Source organism: Solea senegalensis, unplaced genomic scaffold (assembly GCF_019176455.1).
Source record: "Solea senegalensis isolate Sse05_10M unplaced genomic scaffold, IFAPA_SoseM_1 scf7180000014572, whole genome shotgun sequence".
NCBI classification, from domain to species: Eukaryota; Metazoa; Chordata; class Actinopteri; order Pleuronectiformes; family Soleidae; genus Solea; species Solea senegalensis.
This window is the reverse complement of record NW_025321077.1, coordinates 40,355-56,102: the sequence shown is the minus strand read 5'-3', so window position 1 is coordinate 56,102 and position 15,748 is coordinate 40,355. Positions and strand designations below refer to the sequence as shown.

The following is a 15,748-nucleotide window of genomic DNA, read 5'->3' as shown; positions in this document are numbered from 1 at the left end:
CCTGTTCCACCCCCCTCCAGTAGTTCTCTGACAATATCAACATGGCAGCGTGCACGGAAAACAGCGAGAGTGCCATCACAGGAAGAGACCTCCGACACATGGATACTTAGGGACTGCACCGCTGATCGCCACTGCTGATCGCCAGCGGTGAGCTGCATAAACTGCTGCTGTATGTGACTGTATCAGACTGAGTCTGTGCTCCGGTCATGGAGGACGTACTGAACAAATATTTTTAATTAGGACTTGTCAGTTATGAGCTCTATTTGACCTTTTCTTAAAAATGTGTGTGTTTGTACATCAGTGAAATACGTTTGCTGACTAAATATGGCGACCACTGGCCGCAGGCTAAGTGGTGCGAACACACGAACACACGTTTGCTGACTTTATCCGGCACATTAGCTTCATATATAAAATCCTCTGAGGCTGGAAGTTTGTGGAAAACACTGTGCTCCACTGTGCAGCCACGAACAGCACACTTGTCCATCCTCGTTTACATAATACCGCTCTTCCTCCCTCGCCTGCACTCTCGGAATCAGAATCAGAAGAGCTTTATTGCCAAGTACGATTTGCACATACAAGGAATTTGTTCTGGTGTCTGGTGGTGGAGCTAAGGTGGAGCTCTCGAAGTAAACTTACTGGTGGGGCGGTAACATTCGCGGTGAAATGCGCATGCTGCCGTCATAAGTGCAGGGAATTTAACATCGCGTGTTTTATCGCCTATACTTACACTAAGGGGGACCACGAAACCATGACTGAGTATTCTTTTTCCACACTTTGGCGACTGGTAGGGCCTCCAGAGTCCCAAATATAAGTATTAAAATGGTTAAAAAGTTGATTTTGCATAATATGTCCCCTTTAAACTCAGGCTGAGCTCAGTTTTAACTCATGAAGGTGAGCTGGTTTAACTGAGCTAATATATGAACATTTTTAGCAACTAAACTAAGTTTAACTCAGGTTTAACTCTTCTTAAACTCAGGTTTAACTCATGAAGGTGAGCTGGTTTAACTGAGCTAATATATGAACATTTTTAGCAACTAAACTAAGTTTAACTCAGGTTTAACTCTTCTTAAACTCAGGTTTAACTCTTCTTTAACTCAGGTTTAACTCTTCTTTAAATGAGGTTTAACTCTTCTTAAACTCTGGTTTAACTCTTCTTAAACTCAGGTTTAACTCGGGTTTATCGCAGGTTTAGGTTGTGGTTGAACCCGGGTTTAAGTCTGTGGAGGACGACTGACCCACTGGTGTTTGAGGGCGGAGCTTAACCAGCGGAAGACTCTGTGTGTTATTGTGTGTTTTATGTGTGTGTGAAGCTAAAGAAGCTAACGGCTAAAGACAACAGAATGTTTATTATAATTCATCACATGACACAGAATAAATATACTGCACACACATGTAATAACATCATCAGTGAGTTATTTGCATTCGACTCATTCTAGAATTAGGAGCAGGTGGTAGCCATGGGGGTTGGGTACCTTGCTCAGGGGTACCCCTAGCCCTTTTGACCTGGTGGGGACTTGAACCGGCTATCCTCCAGTTACAAGCCAAGTTCCCTTTCCACTTGGCCACAGGCTTCCCCAATATGATGATGTGTGTGTGTGCGTGCCTGCGTGCGTGCATGTGTGTTATAATGTGTGTTCTTGTGTGTGTGTGTGTGTGTGTTTTATCGTGTGTGTGTGTGTGTGTGTCACACTCCCAGCAGGATCCCAGAGAACAGAGACTCGGGCAGAACACTGATGGATGATCCACTGGCATTGTCCACAAACACAGAGACATACTCTTCAGTCTGTAACACACATGCACAGATTTCAAAATAAAAGCCCCAGCAGCATTTGTGCCTGATGATTAAACATGGAAATATGTTTGTTTTACCTGAAGATACAAAGTTCCTGTTAATAAGATGCTGAAGGTCCCTCCTACTGCAGCCACGCCCACTACTGAGTCTACAGAGCTACAGAGAGAGAGACACACACATACATCATAACACACACACACACACACACAGAGAAACACACACATCATAACACACACACACACACACATACAGAGAGAGAGAGACATACACACAGAGAGAGAGGGAGACACACACACATACACAGAGACATACACGCACACAGACACACACATATACAGAGAGAGACACACACATACACAGAGAGAGAGAGAGAGAGACACATACACAGGTTCATTTCAGGTTAAAGTCCGCTTAATCTCAGGTTAATCCCAGTTTAAACTCTGGTTAAAGTCAGGTTATCTCAGGCTAAAATCAGGTCAAAGTCCAGTTAATCCCAGGTTCAAGTCAGGTTAGTCCCAGGTTAATGTTAGGTTAGTCAGGTAAAGTCAGGTAAACTCAGGTTAAACTCAGGTTAATCTCAGGTTGAACTCAGGTTAAAGTCAGGTTAAACTCTGGTTAGTCTCAGGTTAATGTCAGGTTAGTCCCAGGTTAATCTCAGGTTAAAGTCAGGTTAAACTCTGGTTAGTCTCAGGTTAAAGTCAGGTTAATGTCAGGTTAGTCCCAGGTTAATCTCAGGTTAAACTCTGGTTAATTACAGGTTAAAGTCAGGTTCATCTCAGGTTAAAGTCAGGTTAATCTCAGGTTAATCTCAGGTTAAATTCAGGTTAATCTCAGGATAATCTCAGGTTAAAGTCAGGTTATTCTCAGGTTAATATCAGGATAATCTCAGGTTATTCTCAGGTTATTCTCAGGATAATCTCAGGATGATCTCAGGTTAATCTAAGGTTGAAGTCAGGTTAAAGTCAGGTTAATCTAAAATTGAAGTCAGGTTAAACTCAGGTTAATCTCAGGTTAAACTCAGGTTATTCTCAGGTTATTCTCAGGATAATCCCAGATTAATCTCAGGTTAAAGGCAGGTTAATCTCAGGTTGAAGTCAGGTTAATCTCAGGTTAAACTCACAGGTTGTTCTGACACAGGGACTCGATGCAGATTGCAGCTCTCACGCTGTCTCTGAGACGAACCTGCAGCCTGTCACCTGACTCTGACACACACACACACACAGTTACAGTGTGTCGTGTGACTGGTAGCATTGAGCTGATTGGCTGCTGCTGGTGTGTCTCACCTATCAGGAGGCTGGTGGTCAGTTGGTAGAATCCAGACACAGGCGCTGTGAAACGACCGCTGCTGCTGTTGAAGCTCTGACCTCTCTGGAGGCTCCGCCCATAATCTGGGGGCTGCACAGGTCAAAGGTCATGGACTGTGTGTGTGTGTGTGTGTGTGCGTGTGCGTGTGCGTGTGCGTGTGCGTGTTACCTGGATGAATGGCTGCAGCTCCACCAGGCTGCGGCGTGGAATGTTGATTGGCTGCAGGAGGCGACTGAGGAAAGAGGCTGAGACACGAGGACGGTCACATGGTACGCACACTCCTGCCAGGTCTGGGGGGGAGGGGGTTAAAATATTTAACAAAATTATTAAACTCCCCACACACTCACTCACACATTCACTGACACTCACTCACTCACACACTCACACACTCAACACACTCACTCACTCACTCACTCACACACTCACTGACTCACTCACTCACTCACGCACTCACTCACTCACTCACTCACGCACTCACTCACTCACTCACTCACTCACTCACTCAGACACACACTCACTCACATTTTGAGATTTTTTGATTGGTCAGTAACTGGTCAGTGATTGGTCAGTAACTGATCAGTAACTGGTCAGTGACTGGTCAGTAACTGGTCAGTGATTGGTCAGTAACTGGTCAGTGATTGATCAGTAACTGGTCAGTGCATTGTCACCTCTCAGTTTAAGCTGCAGCTCCTGCATCAGCTCCTGCTGTTGGGGTAGGAGGGGAGTTGGGGGCCCTGGAGGCCCCTGAGGTCCTGGAGGTCCTGGAGGTCCTGGAGGTCCTGGAAGTCCATGCTGCAGTGATTGATAGAGATTTACAGATGTGCTAGCTGTTATCATGTGACCTCTTGTAGAGGTCGTATCTCTGACCTTGGACGTGCGTCTGGACCCTCGGCTCCTCCTGCTGTTGTCTCTGTGGGAGTTTCTCCTGAAGATCAGCCACGAGCTCAGAGGAGACACTCTGGACATGTCAGAGGACGGCGGCTCCTGGCAGACACAATGTGATTGATTAGTTAACAGGTAACCATGGCAACCATCCTGACCACATAGATCTGAGCATGTCCATGTCTCACATGATCGCGTCTTTGTCTGCGTCACATGATTGCTTCTCTATCTACGTCACATGATCGCGTCTTTATCTACGTCACATGATCGTGTCTCTATGTCACATGATCGTTCTATCTACGTCACATGATTGCGTCTCTATCTACGTCACATGAACGCATCTTTATCTACGTCACATAATTGCGTCTCTATGTCACATGATCGTGTCTCTATCTATGTTACATGATCGCGTCTCTACGTCACATGATCGTGTCTCTACGTCACATGATCGTGTCTATACGTCACATGATCGTGTCTCTACGTCACATGATCGCGTTCTTTATCTACATCAAATGATGTGTGAGTAAGTGTGCGTGAGTAAGTGTGAGAGTAAGTGAGTGTGTGAGTGTGTGAGTGAGTGAGTGAGTGAGTGAGTGCGTGCGTGCATGCGTGCGTGCGTGTGTGAGTGTGAGTGAGTGAGTGAGTGTTTTTTGATCTTACAGTCCCGTCCTCATCCAGGATCTCCTCGCTGTCTTCAATCTCTATGCCTTCGGCGCTCACTACCTCCACTGCCATCATCATCATCATCATCAGTGTGAGCAGCTGTAGCTCTCTGGCTCCGCCCACAGAGCTTCTTCTCTGTGAAAACCTGACCATCATAATGAGTGGGTGTGGCACAGGTGGATGTGGACGAAAGAGAAGTTCAGGTGTGTCGTTATGAAGCTAAGACATTCCCATGATGCACCTGTGCAGGTCCGGTCCTCTCACATCAGCTGAATTTGAAAAGGTAATATTTTAAAAGGTCCCACGTCGTCTCCGTCTCTTTGTCCTCGTCTGTCTCTCATGTGTTAGTTTTCCGTTGTCAATGACTCAGTGAGTCTAAGGAAACTTTCTCTCTGTAGCTGCTTTGTTTCTTCGTCTCCTCCTCTTTTTCCAGCTTGTCCTCTCTCTCTCTCTCCCTCTCTCTCTCTTGGTCTCACTCTGAACGTTTCTTCTCAGTGAGTCTGTTTTTTTATCTGCCCCCCTAACCCCTCCCCCTGTCCCTCAGGCTCCTCCCCCTCTGTCTCTGTCTCTGAAGCTGTCACTCTGTCTGTCTTCAGGTCTTTTCTAATGTCTCCACAGTGTCTGTCCGACTGTCTCTCACTCTGTTTTATCTCCTTTCCCATCATTTGTCCTTTTACACACACACACACCCTGTCTGATAAGGTGGGCGTGGCCTTCAGTCTGACAGGATGATGAAAGTTTGTGTGGTTGTTGGCGTCTGTGTTGAAACCGTTTCCTGTGAATCTGATACACACATACTTACACACACACACACACACACACACACAGACAGACACAGACAGACAGACAGACAGACAGACAGACACACACACACATACACACTGACACACACATACGCACGACTTACTCTAACCCTTAACCACCTAACCCTAACCTTAAAACATATCTTCACAAACAACAACAATAAAAAACAACACACACACACCTGCGTGTGTGTTGTTGTTTATTTCTGCTGAGCTTTGATAAACTAATCAGTAAGTGACAAACGTGTCTGAGGCCGACAATGAATGATGATGAAAGTGATGATGTCATCATATGATGCAATGACACAAATGATGTAATGACTCGTCAGTTTCTCTGTAACAGTGATGAAATATTCATGAGTCACAATCAAATTTCATGTTGAACATGGTATGTTGTTTGAAATGAGAAACACAATGTAAATGAGGAAGGAGTCACAATGTGATTGATTTATCACTGACACGCCCAGTTTCACTTTGTTTATGTTTACATGATAATGAGAAAAACCAACAACAGAGAGCCAAGTCAATTTGATTGTAACATATGGATTTAATAACAATATATGTTCTATATGTCACACATTTCTTCATATTATACATGTTCTACAGTATATGTTGTATGTGTATGTTCTGTATGTTACATGGGTATGTTCTATGTTACATGTTGTTAATGTTCTGCATGTTCTATGTTACATGGGCATGTTCTGTATGTTACATGTTTATATTCTATATGTTATATGTTTAGGTTCTATATGTTACATGTCAATGTTCTGTGTGTTATAGTTTATGTTCTGTTACATGTGTATGTTCTATGTTACAGGTGTAGGTTCTATGTTACATGTTGTTTGTGTTATGTATGTTACATGTGTTCTATGTGTTACATGGGTATGTACTGTATGTAACGAGTATGTTCTGTATGTTACATGTGTATGTTCTGTCACATGTGTATGTTCTATATGTTATATGTTTATGTTCTATGTCACATGTGTATGTTCTATTATTACATGTTTATGTTCTATATGTCATACATGTTCTTTATATTATACATGATCCTTATGTTCTACATTATAGAGACACATGTTGTTTACGTTGTTACATCTTCTGTACTTTAAACATATATACATAAAATATACTTTATATGTTTAGATAAAATGATCACTCATTGTTTACAAACCTGAAATGATCAGATCAATAATCTGAGATCAATACATTCATTGATCATGTTCACACAGATGTTAAAATGTGCTTTTATAGATATATGTGTGTATATATATCTAAATATATAGATATATATACATATATCTACAAATATATATGTGTATATATCTATATGGATATATATATAAACATAAAAGAACAATAAAAGAACATTTCCAAAACAAAAAAGACCATCAAAATAAAACCACAGTCTTTCAAAATAAAGACCAGACTGTCAAATAAAACGGAACTTTCAAAATAAAACCAAAAACTTGACTCAGTTGTTCCTTTCTTCACCTGCAGGAGGCAAAACACTGACATATTTTGGTAAATCAGTGCAGGTGAGCTTCCTGTCTGCAGGTGATGGCGAATATCAGTAGCAGCTTCAGTGGTTGAGGGTTTGGTGACATCTATTGGTGATGTTGTACATTACAACCAAACACTGACATGAATATTGCTTTATTTTTCCACAAAACAACCCTTTCACAATAAAAGTCATCAGTGCACTTTCTGGACATTGTGAAATAATTCTGTTGACATGGTGCAAACAACAGGAAGTGGTCTGTGCTGCAGGTGTGTCAAACACTATGACATCACTGCTGGGCGTGGCTAAAGGTGCTGTGAAGTTTTATGGCTTTAAATTTACGAGTGGTCATTAAAGGGTTGTGCTCTTCATCTCCACCTCCTGTGGCCCCGCTCACCGTCCCACGTTGCCCGCATCGAAGGCCCGCATCAGCAGGTCCAGGTCCCCACTGTTGGCGGCCTGGAACAGCTCGGGTTGGTCCATCATGGAGACGGCGATGCGCAGAGCAGCCCAGATGTTGGCCGACATCTGCTGGTGGCTGCAGCGCTGACTCCGCCTCTGCTGGTTCAGAGCTGTCAGGAAGTTACTGACCGCCTCCCTGCAGGACCAGGACCAGGACCAGGACCAGGAACAGAAACAGAAACAGAAACAGAAACAGAAACAGAACAGAAACAGGAACAGGAACAGGAACAGGAACAGGAACAGGAACAGGAACAGCACCAGCACCAGCACCAGGACCACAACAAGGAGCAGGACCAGGAGAAGAACCAGGAGCAGGAGCAGGAGCAGAACCAGAGATGGGACAAGGAACAGGACCAGGACCAGAAACACAACCAGGGAGGGTCAGAACCAGAACCAGGACCAGGAAAACAACCAGGAGCAGTGCAGGAGCAGAACCAGGGATGGGACAAGAACCAGGACAAGGACCAGGATGAGGACCAGGACCAGGAGCAGGACATAAACACAAAGGTCTCCTATTTAACAGTGCCCTTGGTTGGTAGGTGAATAGAGAACAGGTCACATGACCCAGGTGTGTTTCCTGTTACCTGTGCGCCCCCAGGTTCATGCAGCTGATTCCCAGGTTATACCTGGACCGGATGAATCCGGGCTGGAGCTCCAGAGCTCGCGTGTACGCCTCCACCGCCTCCTCGCTGCGGTTCCCGTTTGCCAGTGTTGCCCCGAGACGGTTCCACAGCAGGTAGTCCTGAAGAGACGCCGATTATGTCATCATGATGTCATCAGACCACACCTGTGAACGTGTGTGGGTGTTACCTGGGGTCTGACACTCAGTGCTGCAGTAAACGCTGCCACTGCTTTGTTGAAGTCAGAGCTGAGGTTGAAGAGGACACCGAGTCCAGTCTGAAGGTCTGGATCCACAGAGTCTACGTTCTCCTGAGATGCTTCCTGAAAGAGGAGGAGCGCATCCTGGAGCTCCGCCCTAAACACACACACACACACACACACACACACACATTAACCTCAAATGAGATATGAAATGACATTGTCTCCATGGTAACCACTGAGCGCCACGGTAACGTCTGTACCTCGGTGGTGTGAGCGTGTGGGGGTCCCTGCGTGGTGTGGCTGGGGAACCCTGTAGTGGACTCCTGTGGACCAGGACCAGGTGTTTGTACCGTGGGTTGTGACTGATCCAGCGCCGCAGGGAGTCACACGCCTCCTGCTGGAGACCGATGTTAGTGAAGCTGACGGCGAGCGCCATGAGAGCCTCAAGGCTGTTAGGGTGGAGCTCCACACACCTAAGAGAAAGACAGGTGAGACACACACCTGAGAGACGGACAGGTGAGACACACACCTGAGAGACGGACAGGTGAGACACACACCTAAGAGACAGACAGGTGAGACACACACGAGAGACAGACAGGTGAGACACACACCTGAGAGACAGACAGGTGAGACAAACACCTGAGAGACAGACAGGTGAGACAGGTGCGTTGTGTCCTTCAGTGTCTCACCTCTGCAGAGACGTGATGGCCGCCTGCTCGTTCTCGTTCTCAGCCAGAGTTTTTCCCAGAAGCTGCCAGGCCTGAGGACACATGAAGAGACAATGTCCAACATAGCATCTGCATGTGTGTGTGTCCATGTATTACTAATGTTGTGGGGACCTAAACCTGTTTACACAGTGACATTATGGGGACTTGTCTTCCTTGTGGGGACAAAAATCAAGTCCCCACAACGTAAGTTACTACATTTTAAGGTAAGGATATGTTTTAAGGTCAGGATTAGGATTAGGATTAGGCCAGTAGTGATTGTGGTTAAGGTTAAAGTAAGTCTCCAGGAAATGAATGTAAGTCAATGCAATGTGCAATGTCATGAATGTCGTACGTGTGTGCGTGTGTGTGTGCATGCGTGCGTGCGTGTGCGTGTCCACCTCATGGTCCTGAGGGTCCTGTAAAATGGCCGCCTCCAGCAGCAGCACAGCAGCGTTCAGGTCTCCTTCTCGTGATTTCGCCTGACCCTCTGCAAAAGCGTTAGGCCACTCCCTGTACGGGTTATCTGCGTTAAAGTGGTACACCTGCACAAAGGTCAGAGGTCAGAGGGATCAACCCTCTGTTAGCAGCTACATTAGCTGTTTAGCTTTCCTATCTGATCTGTGATAGGTCTGAAATGTGTGAACAGATGTTCAATAACGTGTTGACGTCACAGTGTTGCCATGGTGATATGGGATTACTGAGTTAATCTGGAATCAGAGGATTAACATCTGTGCTCTCACAGCAGAGGGTCTCTGGTTCAGTACCAGACGTGGGACGTGAGGTGGTCCCAGTTGGAAATCTATGTCCACAGGAAGTAAAACAGGAAGTGACTGAATGCACCTCAGACCAGGTTCTGTGGACCAGGGTTTGAACTCACTCACCTTCTCCACAGGTGAGACTGTGGGCTGGATCGGCTGCTGATCCTCAGACTCCTCCAGCCAATTCCTTCGAGCAAGCTCCTCCCACTCTGCCTGCATCTTATCCCAGAACTCAGTGTCTGACTGTAACACACACACACACACACACACACAGTCAGGCCTGGTCTGATCTGGTTCAGACCTTCAGGATCTAGTCTTGCTGCATGATCCTCCTCCTCCTCCTCCTCACATGATTGGCTGTTTTTGTCACAGCAGCCATTTTGAATTTACACCTGTGATGTCAAAATGGCTGCCATGGAGAAGGACCACTGATCTGAGTCAGAGGACAGGAAAGTGACGTCTCACACACACACACACACACACGGAATCTGATCGCCATCATCATAAGTGTGTGTGTGTGTGTGCATGCGTGTGTGCATGTGTGTGTGTGCGTGTACCTCCACAGCAGCCTTTGCTCTCACAAACTCGTCCTCGAGAGATTCGTTTCTGGTCAGAAGTGAACGAGTCCGTCTGCGATGTTTGAAAGCCGCAGACTCCTGAACACATGACCTCATTATAACAGTTTTACAGTACTACTATACTACTACAGTAATACTGCAGTAGCACTGTAGTAGTACTGTAGTAGTACTGTAGTAGTATTGTAGTAGTACTGCAGTAGTACTGTAGTAGTACTGCTGCAGTACTGTAGTAGTATTGTAGTAGTATTGCAGTAGTACTGTAGTATTGCAGTCGTACTGTAGTAGTACTGCAGTACTGTGGTCTGACCTGTGGTGACGTCTTAAAGACCAGGTCATCGTGGAGGTCAAAGGTCTTGCTTAGAGCGTTTGTTTTAAAGTCTGCAGACCTGCAGGGAAACACAAACATGTGTCAGTGACACCTGGAGGCTGCACACATCATTACACCACTGACATACACACCACAGCAGTTCACTAGATGAGTGGTGGGAGGAGCATCTCTTCTCAGGTGTCCTCCTACGACCTCCGTCCACCTCGTCCCAGTGGTCCAGAGGAGGCGACAGACTGACTGTAACCATGACAACACATCAACAGCATGAGATGACTGACAGCATGCTGATGCATCGCAGAATGAAAACAGTTGCCATTAAGACAGAGGAGACACAGGAAGTTGTCTTTACCTGAGTCCAGATGCTCCGCCTCCACCCTGATCAGCTCTGTGTCCTCAAGTGTCACCCGGCGTCGAGGACTCATCGAGCTGCCTTTCCTCCTCAGAGGGCTCCGCCTCTGCTCCTTGTGACTCCACCCATTGCTATGACTTGGCTCACTGAGGTCGACCAGGTCCAGAGAGGACACGCCTGTGGGAGGAGACACCAGGGGGCGCACTTACAAAACATTTCTCCTTCAGTTCACCAGGAGGAGACAGGAGGAAACAGGAGGAGACGATAGGAGACGATAGGAGACGACAGGAGGAGACAGGAGGAGACGACAGGAGAAAACAGGAGGAGACAGGAGGCGACAGGAGGAGACGACAGGAGAAAACAGGAGGAGACAGGAGGACACAGGAGGTCTGGTGTTTATTAATGACCTGCTGAGTTGGAGGACAGATGGAGCAGAGAAAAAAGGACAGACAAGGTGAGCGGAGGGGGAGGAGTCACAGGAGGTCAGAAAGTTAGGAAAGAACAATGAGAAGTGAAAGAGAGGAGGAGGCAGGGCAGGAGGAGTCTTAGAGAGAAATGATTTAGATACTAAATACTGAGTAAAAACACAGCTGGGTCACATGATGTTAACATGGCAACAGTGATATGACTTTTAACTACAACTTATCAGGGCGGGGAGGATACCTGCTGTGTTGGAGGTGGGGGTGCGGGCAGAGGAGGAGGAGGGGGCGTCGCTCCGACTCTCTGACAGGAAGTCGTCGATGGAAGGACTCAGCAGGGGGCGACTCTCCTGCTGTTCACCACCCAACTACAAGAAGAAGAGGAGGAGGTGATGAAGATGATCAGAAACATCATGTGACAATAACCAAATCAATCAATCAATCAACCAATCAATCAATCAATCAATCATCTGTATTTGTCGGAGCAGTGTGAGATGGTCGTCATGCCAACCTTGGTTGTCACGGTGAGGAGGGCGTTTCCTTCACTGGATGTCTTTTTACCAGGAAGCTCCTTCAGCACCATGGCAACGACCCTCTCACCTTTGCCCTACAACAGGAAGTGATGTCACTGCGTTAAACAACAAACACGTCTGAGTCAGGTCTCAGTCATCATTGTCACAAACATGAGTCATGTGACACACCCCCTCATGGCAGAGCTAAGAGGCCATATGAAGATTGGTTTGGGTTTTTTTTCAAACAGAAAGTGCCCATTTTTGAAAGTGTGGGGGTGGAGCCTGACTGAAACCTGGACTGTACCTGCTGTCAATCACAGGACATGTCTCCGCCCTAACGACTAACTCCTCCTAATTCTCCGCCCACAGTCAGATCAAACATTTATACACACACAGTGCCTTGCTCAACCATCCTGGGATTGAGTCATCAACCTTTCAGTTACAAGCCCACTTCGTTTCCTGTTGACCATGAGAAATCTAAATAAAATGATGTGAAATGTATTGATCTGTGACTCTTCCTGTTGTGATGCTGACTCAGCTGAAATCTAACGCTAACTCAGCAGCAGCAGAGAACATTTCACCCTGGAGACTTCCAGATATTTATATCTGCAGCTGAGAGGGAGGGGGCAAAGCCAAACACCTCAGAAAATCATAGGGCGGGAGGGAGGAGGCGGAGCCCAACACCTCAGAACATTCTTTATCTGAGGACAGGAGGGAGTGGGCGGAGCCAAACAGCTCAGAACATCCTTTATCTGAGGACAGGAGGGAGTGGGCGGAGCCAAACACCTCAGAACATCATAGGGTGGGGGGGAGGGGGCGGAAACAAACACCCCAGAACATTGTTTATCAGAGGACAGGAGGGAGGGGACGGAGCCAAACACCTCAGAACATTGTTTATCAGAGGACAGGAGGGAGGGAGGTTCTAGTTTCCTGCTGTTAAAGACCTGAGGATCTGTTTACACCTCATCAGACCATGATCTCTGGCCTCTGACCCTGGCAGAGCAGCTGAGGTCAGAGGTCAGAGCAATGACAGCCATGATTCCAGACCAGGATCCTCAGATCAGTCTAAATTAAATGGAGATTGATGACATCACAGCAGGGAGGCGTGATGGACCCCTCCCTCATCACATGTCCACCTGTGAGTGAGAACATAACTCCGCCCAGGCTCCGCCCCCTCTCTAACTTTGATCTGCACATGTGAAAATGTCCGCACACACAAATCTGCGTCCTACTTCTTGGGGGCAGCCTCATGAAGAAGGACGCTTCACGCCTGGACAAACTAATAAGGAAGGCAGGCTCTGTTGTAGGCACAGAACTGGACAGCCTGACATCCATAGCTGAGCGACACACACTCAACAGGCTCCTTCCATCGTAGACAATCCACACCATCCACTACACAGCACCATACACAGACAGAGGAGCAGCTTCAGTGACTGAATGCTGTCAATGTCCTGCTCCAGGAGGAGATCATTCCTCCCCCATGCCATTAGACTCTTCAGCCATTAGACTCTTGAAGCTCTTACTTACTTCTAGCTCTTATTTGTACCCAAATGTTTAAATGCACTTTTGTAAGTCGCTTTGGATAAAAGCGTCTGCTAAATGACATGTAATGTAATGTAACGTAACCTGCATCATACATATTTTATATTATATTTAGACTGTACTCTGCATGCCTCTTAAGTTTCTATTTTGTATCATATTCTTTGAGCTGCTGGACTGTGACTGTGGATGTTTTCTGACATGCCCTAAAGGATCCAGGGGGCGGAGCCGTCTTGAATTCACTGTGATGCTAATGCTAACAGGCTAGCTATGCTGCAGTTAAGACATCATGACGTCTTCACGCCATCAAACCCTTTTTTCTTTTAATTCATTCATTCATTCACCACAAGATTGATTATTGATTGATTCCTGGTCAGGACTGAACCCTGTGTGTGTCTGAGTTTATGTGTGTGAGTATGTGTATGTGTCTGCGTTTATGTGTGTGTCTGTGTGTATGTGTGCGTCTGTGTGTGTGTGTCTGTGTATGCGTGTGTGTATGTGTATGTGTATGTGCATGTGTTTGTGTGTGAACCTTTTAAAATGATGAATAAATAATCTGCAGATTTAAACAGATTACTTTAGTTTTAAACAGATGACTTTAGTTTTAAACAGATTAATCTGTGGGTTTTAATATAATAACTATCAATATTATTATTAGTATCAATAATACACCATCGATCAGTGACGTCATTGTCAACTTCTGACGTTAGTTTATTTTTATTGATGAACTTCTTCATAGTGACCGACACAGTGACGTCATCATGGTGCGATCACATGAGAGGTGGAGAAAAAAGTAAAGGCTCACCTGGACCTGGTACATGTCAGCGGGACGCAGGTGGAGCTGGAGCCGCCGGGAGCGCAGCGCAACCCGGCTGCGTTGCGTCCAACTGCCCGGTGACTGAGACCTGATGCGACTGAGCACCACTCCGGGTCCTGCTTTTGTGCGAGGTCCTGATCTTGAGCGGGTCCAGATTCTGTGTGAAATCCTGATCTTGAGCAGGTCCCGGTCTTGAGCGGATCCCGTTCTTCTCTGTCCGACACTCTTTGGACTCGCTTTTCATCTCGCTCCGTTCGCTGGAGGGCGGGATGAAAACAAACCGAGCAGAGCCGAGCTGCTCCGAGTCTAGATACTTCCTGTAGAGATTTTCAGAATAAAAGCTTTGGGGCAAACTTCAAAAGGTCAGAGATCAAAACTCTGATAAATATGAAATATAAACAGATGTTTAAAAAATGAAACACAGATTTGACTGATGACCTCTGACCTCTGATTGACCCCACCAGACTCAAGGTCAAAACTCACGAAGCCGTCATTGATTTATTTAGCAAAAAACCCAACAACAAATAATTCATCAGTGACAGGAAGTGACTTCACTGACACTGTTTGTGTCCTGCAGTGGTGACAAAAAAGAAACAGAAAGAGAAAATGGCCGTTTCTCAATACTCAAGTTAGCAAGTATGTACTTGAGAAGTATATACTTGAGAAGTACGCTAGGAGTATATACTTGCCAAGTACAGGAGTATACAAGTATGTGGTTGTTTCTCAATACTCAAGTATGCAAGTATGTATGTATTGTTCTGCTGTTTGAATGGTGGCTGGCGCCAAGTGCTGCAGCCTCATTAGCGCCACCTACGGTGTTGATGAATGAACATATGTAATACTTTTAATAAATGCATATATATGTTGTTATTATTTTTTAACGTCATTTATTAATTTATTTCTATTAAATATTGAATAGTGTAGTGTAGTGTATATATATATATATATATATATATATGACGTGTACAAATATATACTACTCTACATAGCTAATATTTACATATTATATATAAGTACAGATACAATGACCGTGCGACTTTAATATAAATCTAACATTCAAAGTTAAAATAAATTTAAAAAATAATAATATAGAAACTTTCAAACTGTCAGGTCAGAACGTTTCCATTTAAAACAAAATAACACGTCAACAACAAATCTATGGATCACACCAAGCATCTAATAACAGCGACGTCTGAGCCAGCGGATCATTTCATCAGGACAGGCCGAGGTAACGCTGCTCTGTGCCGGGCACAGTGAGCGCCAAGCGTCCGCGGAGGCGGAGCTGATCACCTCCGACAAACGTTGCTGCCAAACTATATATACGTCATATCGTCATACACAAACCACATATTTGAATTCTAAATTACTAATTTCTCCCCTCAAATGATGTTAAAACTTTGTTCCGGGACACAGAAAAATATTTATTTCAGATTTATATTTCTATAATCTGCTGCTATGCTCCGCCGAAATGTATTCTGGGATACATGGCCATCCCAAGTACGTCACCTCCGATG

The 15,748-nt window shown here is 45.6% G+C and overlaps 2 protein-coding genes across 3 annotated transcripts; both read right to left on the bottom strand.

Annotated features, from left to right (window-relative positions):
• Positions 1–1,327: 1,327 nt before the first annotated feature.
• On the bottom strand, positions 1,328–5,148 carry si:ch1073-184j22.1 (adipolin). Its single transcript, XM_044016511.1, has 8 exons — positions 4,640–5,148; positions 3,965–4,081; positions 3,766–3,889; positions 3,266–3,387; positions 3,076–3,187; positions 2,913–2,994; positions 1,870–1,948; positions 1,328–1,783 (listed from the first exon to the last, which is right to left on the bottom strand). Exons 1-8 carry the CDS (start codon positions 4,796–4,798, stop codon positions 1,685–1,687), a joined length of 894 nt encoding a protein of 297 aa, XP_043872446.1. The 5' UTR covers positions 4,799–5,148; the 3' UTR covers positions 1,328–1,684.
• Positions 5,149–6,821: 1,673 nt separating this feature from the next.
• LOC122761325 (PEX5-related protein-like) lies at positions 6,822–14,548 on the bottom strand. Of its 2 annotated transcripts, XM_044016522.1 has the most exons (14): positions 14,223–14,548; positions 11,878–11,973; positions 11,611–11,734; positions 10,948–11,124; positions 10,730–10,835; positions 10,578–10,656; positions 10,250–10,348; positions 9,816–9,935; positions 9,333–9,476; positions 8,917–8,987; positions 8,488–8,700; positions 8,216–8,381; positions 7,990–8,147; positions 6,822–7,541 (listed from the first exon to the last, which is right to left on the bottom strand). In XM_044016522.1, exons 1-14 carry the CDS (start codon positions 14,235–14,237, stop codon positions 7,337–7,339), a joined length of 1,773 nt encoding a protein of 590 aa, XP_043872457.1. In that variant the 5' UTR covers positions 14,238–14,548; the 3' UTR covers positions 6,822–7,336. The 2 variants fall into 2 exon arrangements, with proteins under 2 accessions (XP_043872457.1, XP_043872458.1); XM_044016523.1 differs by lacking the exon at positions 11,878–11,973 and having other exon boundaries at positions 14,223–14,547.
• Positions 14,549–15,748: the final 1,200 nt, after the last annotated feature.

Coding starts and splice junctions, on each gene's coding strand:
- si:ch1073-184j22.1 (XM_044016511.1), bottom strand. CDS start 4,798: ATGATGGTCAGGTTTTCACAGAGAAGAAGCTCTGTGGGCGGAGCCAGA. Junction 3,890..3,964: donor GGTCCAGACGCACGTCCAAG/GTCAGAGATACG, acceptor CAATCACTGCAG/CATGGACTTCCAGGACCTCC. Junction 2,995..3,075: donor GACCACCAGCCTCCTGATAG/GTGAGACACACC, acceptor TGTGTGTGTCAG/AGTCAGGTGACAGGCTGCAG.
- LOC122761325 (XM_044016522.1), bottom strand. Junction 10,836..10,947: donor GGCGGAGCATCTGGACTCAG/GTAAAGACAACT, acceptor TCATGGTTACAG/TCAGTCTGTCGCCTCCTCTG. Junction 8,988..9,332: donor AGGACCCTCAGGACCATGAG/GTGGACACGCAC, acceptor ATGTGTCCTCAG/GCCTGGCAGCTTCTGGGAAA.